This window comes from Chrysemys picta, chromosome 16 (assembly GCF_011386835.1).
Source record: "Chrysemys picta bellii isolate R12L10 chromosome 16, ASM1138683v2, whole genome shotgun sequence".
Taxonomy (NCBI): Eukaryota; Metazoa; Chordata; order Testudines; family Emydidae; genus Chrysemys; species Chrysemys picta.
The window spans coordinates 8,543,478-8,556,998 of NC_088806.1; the positions used below are offsets into that span (position 1 = coordinate 8,543,478).

The 13,521-nt window shown below is 49.6% G+C and overlaps 1 protein-coding gene, 1 long non-coding RNA gene and 1 other non-coding gene across 9 annotated transcripts in view; 2 read left to right on the top strand and 1 right to left on the bottom strand.

Annotated features, from left to right (window-relative positions):
- LOC135975998 (uncharacterized) overlaps positions 1–13,521 on the top strand; it is a 268,614-nt gene that overhangs the window by 119,333 nt on the left and 135,760 nt on the right. The gene's annotated exons all lie outside the window — the stretch shown is intronic.
- The window catches only part of LOC101938094 (uncharacterized), a 52,630-nt gene that overhangs the window by 5,586 nt on the left and 33,523 nt on the right, over positions 1–13,521 (top strand). For 3 of the 7 annotated variants that reach the window (XM_065570129.1, XM_065570127.1, XM_065570128.1), the window contains exons 2-8: positions 3,280–3,501; positions 4,141–4,163; positions 5,469–5,584; positions 5,885–5,917; positions 7,895–7,919; positions 9,140–9,228; positions 9,922–10,048. In XM_065570129.1, the coding sequence (XP_065426201.1) occupies positions 3,280–3,501; positions 4,141–4,163; positions 5,469–5,584; positions 5,885–5,917; positions 7,895–7,902 (402 nt within the window). In that variant the 3' untranslated portion in view covers positions 7,903–7,919; positions 9,140–9,228; positions 9,922–10,048. Of the gene's footprint in view, positions 1–3,279; positions 3,502–4,140; positions 4,164–5,468; positions 5,585–5,884; positions 5,918–7,891; positions 7,920–9,139; positions 9,229–9,906; positions 10,049–13,521 lie in introns of those variants that run through there. The other 4 variants (XM_065570131.1, XM_065570130.1, XM_065570126.1 and 1 more) reach the window with 4 other exon arrangements.
- On the bottom strand, positions 183–254 carry TRNAM-CAU (transfer RNA methionine (anticodon CAU)). Its single transcript has one exon. It is a non-coding gene; the product is annotated as a tRNA-Met (tRNA).

The following is a 13,521-nucleotide window of genomic DNA, read 5'->3' on the forward strand; positions in this document are numbered from 1 at the left end:
ATTGGAGTCATAGCACATCTCTCGCCTTATAGGAGTGGACTCTGTGGGATAAGGCTCTGCTGGGGCTTTATTCCTTCCTTTAATGACTGTGGAAGGGTAAACAGCAAGAGAATTTGTTCTTTTCTATGCAGAACAAATGAAGTCAGGCTGAATTATTTCCAGGGTTGTAATAAAACACAAGCTAGCAGAGGATGGTTTCGATCCATCGACCTCTGGGTTATGGGCCCAGCACGCTTCCGCTGCGCCACTCTGCTGTGGCAAAAGGGGCCTTCCTGAAGGATGTAGTCACAGTGCAGCTCACAAGCTGTGCACTGGAGAGTTGTGCCCATGGGATTTAGACGCTTTAGAGGAAGGTGATTATATATGTGTTGTGTTACATCTCCAACGTTGAACTGAAACGTGGTCGCTGCACTCTCAGCCGGGGTCTCCTTAGTCTAATGATTCAGGAAAACCAGCCCAGTCCCCTTGCTTTTCTCCTGGTAAGATCCAGCCAGTCTCCTGCCCCGCCCTCCAGGCTGAGGAGGGTTCCCCGATTTCCCGAGTGTCACAAACCCCCTACGAGGGGCCCGGCGGGGCAGGGCCAGGCCCCGGGAGGAGCCGCCTCTTCCTGTCCCAGCCCGGGAAACCTTTGTTTTTGCAGCGGAGCCTTGGCAGGTGCCGGGAGCGCAGCGCGGAGGCTGCTCCAGCCCTGCAGCCCGCGGGGCAGCGCGGTGGGTCCGGGGGCAGCGCGGAGCGGGCAGGGCCCGGGTGGGCAGAGACACGGGTGGGGCGGACACGCTCCTGCCGGGAGGGGCCGGGCCCGGCTGCCTGGTTCGCCCCCTGCCCGGGTGGGTCCCCGAGCTCCCCGCGGCTGGAGAGGGGCTGGCCGGGGCGAGTGTCCAGGGCGGGACGGAGCGGAGCAGCCTCCGCTGCGGGGCCGGGGCGACGGAGCCCGGGAGCGGCTGGGCTGGGAGCTGCAGGAGGGGCCTGGAGCGCGGCTCGGCTGCAGAGCTCGGAGCCCAGGAGCGAGGGGATGGGGGAGCTGGGGAGTGGATCTGGGGTGTCAGAGCCGGGCTGTGGGGTGGGAGGAGCGGCTGGTACTGGGGACTGGGGCTGCCGAGAGTTTTGGGTGTGCTGGGGGGGTCAAGGCTGGGGATTGGGGGATGTCTGGGGGGCTGCATGTTCGGATTTGGCCCTGCGGGAGCTTTGGGGACTGGAGCTGGGATAAGTGGGGGACTGTCTGAAGTTGGCTGCTTGGGATGTGGGTGAGGCCCTGGGGAATTGGGCTGCAACCCTGTCACTGCAGCCTGGGGCCCTGCCTTTTCTCTGGAAAAGCTGCTCCCTTTTTCACCATCTCCTCTCAGTCTGAGTCCCAGCGACTCTGCACAGGAGTCTGCAGGGCAGGATGGGCCCTGAAATCTGACAGCTGGGAGGCCCTTTACAGCAGTTTCTAACCCTCCCTCCCCTGCTTCTTCTAGGAGGTACCAGAAAAGCATCTGGCCCCTCTGGGAAAAGAGAGAGAAGCAGCCAAAGCGGAGGAGGAGCGGCCAAGCGAGGAGCTGCTGTTAGGTCCCCAGAGCTCCCCGCCACTTAGGTTTGCCTGGCATAAGAATGACATGGTGAATGCAGAGCCCACCCTGCCAGCCTCAGCCAGGGAACCATCCCCACTGGAGCCCAGGGAGCCTGCGGGGTCAGATACATGGGTAACATGAAGCCCTTAGGATGCAGGAGGCTGCTGGGCAGGAGAGGGTCAGTCTGCGTTAGCCCAGAGACCTGCCCACGGGCTGTCTGGATGTCACAGTGACCAGGGATCCTTTCTAGCTTCTGGGGGGGAGGGAAGGAGATGAAATGTGGGCTGCAGAGATGGAGGATTTGGCTCAGTGAGAGTTGATGAGGTTTTGGGGAGAAGAGTCTCTCCTGTTGGTAATGTACAGCTCACCCCTGCCCTGATCCCTCCTCTCTTCCCGGGATTAATGAACTTCTCATCACTCACTGCAAGAGATCTTGTGTTCTGGTAAATAACTCTGCCACCCGCCCCGAGGCGCATTTATGATTTTCCTCAGTTACCGAGCAGATGAATTTCAATGTTGATAAATGCAAACTAATACACATTGGAAAAGATCATATCAAATACACATAATATGATGGTATTTAAATTAGCTGTTACCACTCAAGAAAGAGATCTTGGAGTCACTGTGAATAGTTCTCTGGAAACATCCATCCAATCTGCAGCAGCAGTCAAAAAAGCAAACAGAATATTGGGAATCATTAGGAAAGGGATAGACAATAAAACAGAAAATATCCTATTGCCTCTATATAAATACATGGTATGTCCACATCTTGAATGCTGCCTGCAGATCTGGTCGCCCCATCTCAAAAAAAATACATTGGAATTGGAAAAGGTACAGAGAAGGCCAACAAAATGATGAAGGGTATGGAACATGTGGGGATAGATTAATAAGACTGAGGCTATGGCTACACTCCGCAGCTTTTAGCAACAAGGTTTTGCCGCTACAGCCGTGCTGCTAAAAGGCGCGCAGTGTAGCTGCTGTTTGTCGGCAGGAGAGAGGTCTTCTGCCGACAAAAATCTTCCACCCCCCACAAGTGGCAGCAGCTTTGTCGGTATGAGAGTGCTCCTGCTGACAAAGTGCTGTTCACCCTGGCACTTTTCATCGCTAAAATTTGTCATTTGAGGGTGTGTTTTTTTAACACCCTTGAATGACAAGTTTTGCCAGCAAAGTGCCAGTGTAGACAAAGCGTGAGACTGTTCAGCTTGGAGAAGAGACGACTAAGGAGGGATATGATAGAGATCTATAAAATCATGACTTGTGTGGTGAAAGTAAATAAGGAAGTGTTATTTACTCCTCATAACACAAGAACTAGGGGTCTCTAAGTGAAATGAATAGGCAGCAGGTTTAAAACAAACAAAAGGAAGTATTTCTTCAGACAAAACACAGTCAACCTGTGGAACTGCTTGCCAAAGGATGTTGTGAAGAGCAAGACACTTACTGGGTTCTAAAAAGAACTAGATCAGTTCATGGAGGATAGGTCCATTAATGGCTATTAGCCAGGATGGGCAAGGATGGTGTCCCTAGCCTGTGTTTGCCAGAAGCTGGGAATGGGCGACAGGGGATGGATCACTTGATGTTTCCCTGTTCGGGTTGTTCCCTCTGGGGCACCTGGCATTGGCCACTGTCGGAAGACAGGATAGTGGGCTAGATGGACCATTGGTCTGACCAAGTATGGACATTCTTATATTCTATGTTCCCCTGTTACTGAGCCACCCTCTCCCTGTTGCAGAAACAGACAGAAGCCGAGAGGCAGAAGATCGTCTGGGAGCGGCAGGAGCTGCGAGGGTTTCTGGAGGGGCAGGAGCAGCGGCTGCTGTCCCAGCTGGAAGACCTAGAGAGAGCCATTGTCCAGAGAAGGGATGAGGGCATCTGCAGCCTGTCCTGGGAGATTTCCCTGCTCACTGAGAGAGGAGGAAAGAAGGGGCAGCAGCCGCTGAGCCAACCCCTGCAGGTCAGGCTGTTATTGCAATGATCATACGCAGTGTTTCTATAGGCGCTTCTGAGCCCTAGACCCCAAAGCACTTTACAAAGTGGGGTCAGGGGCATTATCCCTATGGGACAATTGGGGAAAGTGAGGCAGAGGGAGGGGCAGAGCCCTGCCCAAGGTCACACAGTGAGTCTGGCAGTGGCGACAGGGATGGGTCCTGGGAGTCCTGGATGCTGCAGCCCCAAGACCTTGTCTCCTGGAAATGTCTGTCTGCATTTGCACTTGGAGGGTGAAATCCCCTCTCCCACCATGCTGAGGTCCCAAGCCAGGCCTAAGGTCCCTCTCACTGCAGGTTAATGGGTTTAGTGGGGCCAGGGGACTTCTGGGTCTCTCAGCAGTGGAGGGAATTTGATTCTCAATGCAGAGATATATCTTCTGCCTATAAAGTGCCTGGGGAGAAGATTTCTGCAGTGGCGCCCGGCCCGCAGGGATTGCTGAGGCTGTGTAGGGGAAAGTCCCTGGTAGGGGGTGGCAGCTGCTCTGGGAATGTAAACCTGAAATTCCCCTACTGCCTGAGGCTTCAATGGTGACTTCTGCAGAGCAGGAGGCCTCCCCACCCAGGGACAATCCCACTGACGGCCTCTTCTTTCTCTCCCTTTTTAGGGTGCTGGGAGCACTGGGGGCAGGTAAGTTCAGGGCTCCATTTCCCTTCCCCTCATGGGCTGTTAGGTTTGATAACTGCACTGAATAGGAAGCTTCCTGTGATTCTGTCTCCCCTAGTGGCTGACTTGGGTAGGAGAAGAGCCGTTTACTGTCTGATCACTAATGAGGTCACAGCAGGGCTGCTAGACACAGGGGCAGTGGGACAGACCTGGCCTGTCTCCTGGACTGATGTGGCCATGTCATGTATTCAGAGGGTGCAGAATCTCAGCTTTTGCATTTTTTAAAGTGAGTTGGTGGCCCTCAGCACTCCCCAGTGTAAATGGAGACAGTGTTGCCTTGCTGGGGCTGGTAGCAGCCTGAAGCCATAGCTCTGACAGTGAACTCTCCCATCCCCTGTTAATGTAATGGGAATGTCAACTGAAATGACAACACTTTGATGTCAACATTCAGTGGCTGATCAATTGAGCAGGTGGATCGGGGAGGGGGCGGAAGTATAGCCTTTTTAGGGTGGGAATAGGGGATTGCTGTAGGGAGGGAAGAACAGAGGAGAGACACAATGACAAGGAAGCAAGAGAGAAATGGAGAAAGGAGGAAGGGAAACACAGGGAAGAACTAGCAGAGGCCCTACAGGGGTGTCCGGGAGGGGGCTGTTTTCCTCCTGAGTGACACTGAGTGTGACAGACAAAGACTTGGCAAAATAATGAGAGCTAAAATTTTATTTCCGATATGAAGGGCAGATTCTCCCCTTGTTCCTTGTACATGGATGTCCTATGTAGAGCAGTGAGTGTTCTGCTGTGAATAGAGCAAGGTCTCCTAAAATAATGCCTTGGGCCACTGACCATAACAGACAGTGCAAAATGGCCCTCTGCCAAAAGAGCTGAACGCCCCAGGGTTATGGCTTCAGCTGAATGGTTCAGGGTTTTTGGTGTTTATGGGCCCACGTTCATTCCCTCTTGGAGACCTGGGCTCTGTCTGTGGCCACTGTCAGCATGTAGGACCTATCCACTCTTTGGTCTGTGTCTCCTCTCTTTCCACATAATCCCAGTGCTGGTACCACTTGCTACTGCAGTAAACTAGCATAGGGGGTGGCTCTGCCCCCCACAGAACCAGAGCATCCCTGAGAAAGATCCTGAACAATGTCTCCATTCCTTGCTCTAGTATCTCCCCACTTCCCATCTCTCTGGGGAGCACAGGGTTGAGGGCAGGTGACTCATCATGATAATGACCATCTCAGGCTACAAAGCTCAGATCCAGGTTTCCTGGAGCTTGGGGGTTGCTGGGCTCAGGGTCTGGGGATCAGGCCTATTTCTCACCCCTCCTTTCCCCAGCAGGGAGAACGGGATGTTTTGGAAACCAGAGCCCGGGTTTGTGGAGCTGGAGAAGAGACTCAGAGATTTCTCTCTGAATAGTGCCATCCTGCAGGAGGTGCTGCTGGGATTCAAAGGTGAATTGGAGTCTGGAGGTGGCATCTCCTCTGGTTAGAGTGACCCTCGCCCTTGGGAGGAGTCAGGGACTCTAGTGATGTCACTGATCCTCGGCTCCATCTCACTGCCAAGCTCAGCGAGTCGCCCTTCCCCATGAAGCAGCCCTGTGGGGCTGGCTTTGTCTGCAGCAGCTGCGTTATCGGTCTCTGATCTCTGTCACCGTCTCGTAGTTAACAGCAATTACATTAATAAGCAATGGGGATTTTTCCATGAATGCGAGGGCCTGAATTCTCACCTCTCCCATCTTCTCCTTCCCCTAGAGACTCTGCGACGGCGGCTGGGGAGCAACACAGGTACGTGTCTGTCCCTGACTGGCCATGGGGAGATTTCAGACCAATAACCATGTTAACAACAGGGATCACAGCCTCCAGCACCTGGAAGCTGTGTAATGATGTGAAGTGATGTTACTTTGTTCTTGCACCAGTATATTTTAAACTGACTTCTCTTAAATATTTTAGCTCAGGGATCGGCAAACTTTGGCATGCAGCTCGCCAGGGTAAGCATCCCGGCAGGCTGGGCCGGTTTGTTTACCTGCGGTGTCCTCAGGTTCAGCCGATCACAGCTCCCACTGGGCATGGTTTGCCGCTCCAGGCCAATGGGGATGGCAGGCAGCACATCCCTCGTCCCGCGCCACTTTCTGCAGCCCCCATTGGCCTGGGACAGCAAACTGCAGCCAGTGGGAGCCGTGACCGGCTGAACCGGTGGATGTGGCAGGTAAACAAACCTCTCAGGCCCGCCAGGATGCTTACCCTGGTGAGCCGCTTGCCAAAGGTTGCCGATACCTGTTTGAGCTCATCAACATCACGTAAGCATTTAAAATGTTTTGCAGTTTTTTAGTACTCATTAATTTTATTTGCTTTTACTTTAATTGTTGCATTTTTTACTGACTACAATAATTTCAAGAATTTTATTTTGCAGTTTTAATTGCAGTTATATTAATAGTGTTTTTAATTGAGTTTACATAGTCTGATTTCAAAGCCTTTTTTTAAAGACCACTAAGACCTTGACAACTTTTCCTGTTTTTGAGTGGCTGCTTGATACCTTTTTAAAAAAATACAAAGGCTGAGCTTTTTCTTTAGCATATTTATTTGAAAGTTTGTTAGTAAAGTTAGAGTTTTTTGGCTTTTTAAAAAAATAGACTTTTTTTGTTGTGACTTTTTAAATGGGTAATCTGTTAATATTTTTAACTTTAAATTATTTTACTGCACTATTTACCTCTTGTGACACAGGTTGTAGCTGATTTTTACACTTTAAATAAAGCATCTATTAGCATCTAATTTTGTTAAAAAAAAAATCAATATTTCTTTTTTTGCATAACCTGCACTTCTTTAAGAATGCAATGTTTGTTTGGTTCTTTTAATTAACTTTTTAATCTAAACTTTTTTTATGCTTACATTATGCCTTAAATTGATTTATATTTCTTGGAATGATTGCATTCATTTAAGATAGAATCTTAATTCCCCCCCCCCCCCAATACATTCCTAGCCATCCCAATGATAATTAATTTCTGGGAAATATCCTCAGGAGAATTATTTGAAAGTGTTGCACCGGAGAGTAAGGGCACAGAGGCAGTGGCTTGTGGGAAACAGGATAAGTTTCATTACTAATCCTACTCTTAAAAAGAGGGGTCTTTTTAGAAAAATAGTTTAGCTTACCAGCACTGAGAGACTTTAAGAAAGTCACTAATCATGGGAGCAATGGGTCTCTTTGGAACATATTTTAATTGACAAGCCCTTACAGCCTTTCTGAGAAACAGGATAGAACTATGGTCAAAATTAAGTGCACATTAATAATCATGCATCATGAGGAGAAAGATGAGGGAATACACGTTAAAATATAATGAAAAAAAGCCTCTCAGAAAGGAAATATATCAGTTTAGTAGCAGTTTTGCCATGTCAGGGGTGAGGTGGGAGATGATTTTCTTTCTCCTGTCCCCCCCCCAATCTCTTTTTAAAAGTCCCAAAAGGACTAAAAGTGGGTGGCATAGTTTATTTTTTATTATTTTGTTTACTAATTAAATCCATATCCCTAAGGCCAAATTTGGCATAGGTAACTTTGTTCCCACGTTTTCTTGTTCACCAAGCATAGATCTTAGTACTGGCCCTGAACGACATTAGCCCCCTTTTGTTTGGATTAATTTAATTTTCTGTAGTTGGTCTTCTTGCACCTGTGCATGGCATTCATGGTTGAAAATAATTTAACCTACTTTTCATCAACTTGTTGCTGTAGAGTATGGTAAGATCTTATGAACTTTTGTCTTCTTTTTACAGTGAAGTAAGGAAGAGAGTTCAAAATGTGAGTGTTGTTGGAATTATCTTTGGTGGTTAATAGAGATGGGGACGAGGCAGAAAGTTTGGATCCAAACCAGCATTCTGTGCTGTCAGTGATCGCAGGAGAGCAAAGGAACCCATAGATCATTGGTTATTAAGTCACCCAGGCAGAGGGAGGGGAGAGGGTAAAAGAGAAGACAGAAAATGAAGGAGAAATAAGTGTGTGTTTGCGGGGGGGAGGGGGCGGGAGGTCACAAGCTCCCAAACCTGCCCACATCCAGTCATAGAGTCATAAAGTCTAAGGCCAAAAGAGACCACTGGATCATCTTGTCTGACGTCCTGTCTAGCACTGGCTGCCAACACCACCCAGCACCCGCCCACTAAACCCAACAGCTGGAGTGAGACAAAAGTCTTGCAGTCACCAGGAGACTAGACCCTTACATGCCCGAGGCAGACAATAGGAGGGACTGGGGTGCATCAGTGCTGCAGGCCCCTGCAGTGGCAGGGAAATGGTTAAGTGAGATAATTCCGAGTAATCCTAGTGAGTGCCCCACATCCCACACTGCAGAGGAAGATGAAAACCCTCCAGATCACTGACAGCCTGATTCGCGGGGGGAATATTCCTTCCCCATCCCACTTATAGTGATCAGTTAGACCCTGAGCATGGGAGCAAGAACCAGCCAGCCAAGCCCTGAGAGAGAGAGTGATTGATGTCACCTCACAGCCCTCGTCCACCCCGCCCAATAGCCTGTTGTCTTCTCCAGCCTTTCCTGAAGCTTCAGAGGAAGGAGATTAAAAAACCCTCTCAAAATACATTGGAGGGAAAAAATCCCTTCCTGACCCCTGTGAGTTGTGGCCCTGAAGCATGAGGCTGAGCAACGTAAAACATAAAATGGAAGTGAGCCCCACTTAATGTTCCGCTATTTGTCTCTATTGACAATGCTTCCATCTTAATATCACCGGCAAACTTCATTTAATTTATCACACCAGCACTATGGAGTCTTTGTCCTGTCCCTGCCTCTGCCTGGTCCCCACTGTTGTGGGAGTTGCTCCCAGGATTTTAAAACTAGCACAGTGGGTTTAGTGCTGCTGGGAGGGGTTGGGTCTGCACTGTGATAAAGTGATGGAATGTTTTCCCAGCATATGACTCAGAAACATTTTGTGCAGGGAAAGGGCCAGGGCAAATTATGATGTGACAGAAACTAACTTCTGAAATCTTCCCTGTTACCCTTCTCACCCTGACAGGCAGCAGAGTAACGCCCACCTTTGGCTCCAGATTGTCCCAGCCTCCCACAGGACAGGGAAGGGAACTGGCTGTAGTGGAGCCAGTCCAGGTAGGGATTATTGCAGGGTTGCTAGTGAGTTCCTGCTGGAGGGAGAGGGGCAGGAAATACTGAGGGCCTGGGATCTTTGCGGGAGCTCAGTCTGGAAGTGGGATGGGGGCAGGAAATACCCAGGGTGGAGAAAGGGAGGGGGACAAGGCATGTGACAAACTTGCTGGGAATTGTTTAACCCAAGTCCTGGATTCCGGGAACAGACTCATGGGGTTTGGGGAGGAAATTATCGTATTTGTAGAACGGGGCTGGTGGGGGAATGCTGGACAGTGCTGGGAAAATGTATGAGATTCCCAGTGCAAGAACATAAACCTACTCGCCAGAGGCTGCTACAAGATTCAAAGGAGTGGGGTGGGAGGTTACCCACCAGTGTGGCCTAGAGTAGATAAGCCCTCCCCTTCCTTCCAGCTGCTGGCAATGGGAAGTTTGTTGGGATTCCTACTGGGAAGCCAACCCTGGAGCCTTCTGGGGACCCCATTTCCCATATCAGCCTCTGGCTTGTAGGTGTGTGATGAATGAGAAGACCCTTCCCCCTCTGTTTGCTGGGAGGGATGAGGGGATCTCTATCTCACTTCCTGATTTGCCTCCTGGTTGCTCTGAGCAGGGTGGGGGTGGGACTCTGCTGACTGTGTCTCTGTCAGAGCATCCATTTGATTGGCTCCTTTTCCCCATGAATAGTTCTTGCTCTTTCAGGGGCTGGTGACTTTTGAGAAGGTGGCTGTGTATTTCACCAAGGAAGAGTGGGCTCTGCTGGACCCCCGTCAAAGAGCCCTCTGCAGAGACGTGATGCAGGAGAATGATGGGAATGTGACTTCGCTGGGTAAGGATTCCTGTCCCCTCTGTTCTTAGAAGGGGAAATGAAGAGTTAAGGTTCATGCCACTCCCACAATGTCACCTCTAATCTGCCCTGTCTCAGCAACAGCCCATTGAGTGCATTGAAATGGGGAAGGCTAGGTCCCTCAGGATTCACATGCACCTCTCTGCATACCACAGTAACAGCTCTGCCAAGGTGCTCCAACTACTCCCTCCACCATCCAGTTACAGCTGACCCAGTGCACAGAGCTGGAGGGCATGTCGATAAATGCTGGTATTTCCATCTCCAGAGGTGAAAGTAAGCCGGTACAGGCTGGTACAGAGGACCGGTAAGAAAAGGAGACTGGCTGAGGGAGGGAGAAGCCTGCCCCCTGCATAAGAATAGCTTAGTCTCAGCTGTTCCCTGCATGGTTCAGCCCCTGGGGTAAGGAGCCATTTCTGGCATCCTTGTTAATTTCACTCACAGTTGCTGCGGGGAGGGTGTGTTTGACCATAGCAGGGGCAGGTCTTTTCTGCCCCCTGGATGAAGGGATCTCTCCAATACAAATATACACCACAAATACAAGCATTTGGCTGCACAGCTTAAATGCAGAGCTAATAAAAGCAGGTGGAAGGGGAAAACTCACTGTCACATTGGTTTCTCGTCTCCTCCCTCCTCCTCCAGCCAGGCTGCAGACAGTAAGGCTCTGCATTCCTCCCCACCCCACACTCAGCAGGGGCTCTCCTCTAGGGTCTAGCTTGCAGTGAGCAGGGAGAATGGCTGAGATACCTGCTGCTGCTGCCTGCAATAGGGGTTGGCAGGTGGGGGCTGCAGCTCCAACGGGAACCACTACCCACAGCAAAGCCACCCCAGCCCGCGGCTCAGTCCTGGCACATGGAAGGTGTGAGTGGGCCAGCCCAGCGTGGGCAAGAAAGGGGCATCCATGGGAAGGACTGGATGGAGCAAAGCATCCTTATAGCAACTCTCACATTGGGCCATACATCTGCTCCTGCTGCTCTCCCTGTTGTCCTGCCATGCCTCGAGATGAATATGCTGCACATCGGTCCTTTCCAAGCCACAATTTCACATACGGCATGGGATTCCACTGAGTATAAGAAGGTCCCACACACGAAATGAATAGCGAGTCCGCTATTAGAGAAAGTTTTGTCAATTTCAGCCTGTGCACTCTGAGGGCAGGACAAAACAAAAAGAGATCTGAGATTGCACCCAATGTCCTAAGGACATTTCAGGTGTTCAAATCAATATATAAAGAGGGTGGAATGAAAACTACTACTTCTTTCAAAGGAGGCACAATAATTTCCCTGAATATCCAGTTTTCCCCTCCAATCCCTTTGTGGTTTTGTCTATGGGGGCTATTTGCTTTCCCTGTGATCTTTAGTTGCTTTAGCAAAATTGATTTGCTCAAAATAAACCCTGATCATCATGACACATCTTTCCACCATATTCTCCATGTTTTTTGTGTTTTTTTTTAAAAAGTAACATTTCAAAGAGGATCTGCAAGCCGTTTGGACATCACAACCATGATCTTCTGCTGGGGAGGCAATGGGATAGATTTGAACTTGGAAATGGTTCCTGATTTTGATTGTATTTTTTGTGTATAGTAGATCCCATCATCCCAGGGGCAGAAAAGAACTGCCCCTTCCATGGTCACACACACCTTTCTCTGCCCCTCCCCGCAACAACTGGGAGTGAAATTAACAAGGATGATGCCAGAAACGGCTCCTAACCCTGGGAGCTGAACGGCGCAGGGAACAGCTGAGTTTAAATTGTTTTTATGCAGGGGGCAGGCTTCTCCCTCCCTCAGCCAGTCTCCCTGTTCCCTGCTGCAAGCTAGAGGGAAGCCCCTGCAGCCGCTGCTGAGTGCCAGGCACGGAGAAAGCAGGGAGCCTAGCATTGGCAGCCTGGCTGGAGGAGGAGGGAAAACATGGAGAAAAATGTGACAGTGAGTTTTCCCTTTTTCAGGCTTATTCCAGTATTAAAGTTTTATTACAGACAGTATTTTTAGTAGAAGTAGCAGCTTTATTTTCTATATCTATGTCATGGAATGGGAGGGATCCATGAAGTACGTAGGAGAGGTGGGTTGCTTGCTTGCGATTGGACCATATGGGTAAGAAGTGTAAATTACTTTCACCCCTGCCCAAACCCCAGGGCTCCCAGGCGCCTCTGCAGCTGGTAGCACCGGGGGTGATTTAAAGGGCCCGGGGCTCCTAGCTTCAGCCGGATCCCTGAGCCCTTTAAATCCAGATTTAAAAGCCCCGGGATTTAAAGGCCCCATCTCTTCCGGTAGAGGCCATGCCTCTTCCGGCCGAGGCCCTGCCCCCTCCATAGGACTCTGGAGTACCGGTAAGTCCTTTAAGTTACTTTTACCCCTGCCCATTTCTGAACACAACACAAACAATGGCACTTTCTTCGTCCTTCATATCTATTGTAGAATCATAGATTTTATGGCCAGAAAAGGCTATTAGGTCATCTAGTCTGACCTCCTGTATAACACAGGTCATAGAATTTCATCCAGTTACTGCTGTACTGAGCTAAATACCTTGTGTTGAACTAAATCTAACGTAGCTGGGGATATAGCTCAGTGGTAGAGCGCATGCTTTACATGTATCAGGCCCTGCGTTCAATCCCCAGCATCTTCACGTTTTTCTTTCGGAGAGGAAGGAATAGCTCAGTGGTTTGACTATAGTCTCATAAACCTAGGGTTGTGAGTTCAATCCTTGAGGGGGCCACTTAGAAGGATCTGGGGCAAAATCAGTACTTGGTCCTACTAGTGAAGGCAGGGGGCTGGACTTGATGACCTTCCAGTTCTATGAGATAGGCATATCTCCATATTTAAAAAAGAAAAAAATTCTCATCCAGAAAGCCATCCACTCTGACTTAAAGACTTCAAGAAATGGAGAAACCTCCTCTTCCTTTGTTAGTTTGTTAACCTTTGCACCAGCCTTACTGAGCCATTCCCAGTGGCTAGTGGGAGCTGCAGGGCTACGGACAGAGTTAAGGTTGCATTTTAGGGGTGGTGTGTATATTAACACTTCCTTTTCTGGTTTTCAGAGGTGTAAGTTTAGCCACCACCCACATAGTGGAAAGGTATGCAGCAGAACTGGGCAACCTGTACTTGGTATTTATGTAGGTTATGGGCATTTGATTTCCTTATTTTTAATAGACTTTTTCGGCACTCGGTGTCTGCATGAGAGATTTTGCCAGCATAATTCTGTCAATTAAGGATGTGGTTTTTCCAATCCCTAACAAACAGAGCTATGCTGACAAAACTTTGCAGCTCAGAAGAGGCCAGAGTCTGCAAGTAGATTTTAAAACACTTTAAAATATTGCTCTCAGCCCTGACATTTTGGAATCAGGGGGAAACATCTAAGAAGAACTCCTTCAGAATGCAACCAAACACACAAAACACGTAGCCTGAAAGTTAACAGTGGTATCGCTCCGACTCAGCTGAATGAGTGTAGCTCAGAGGCAGTGGCCAC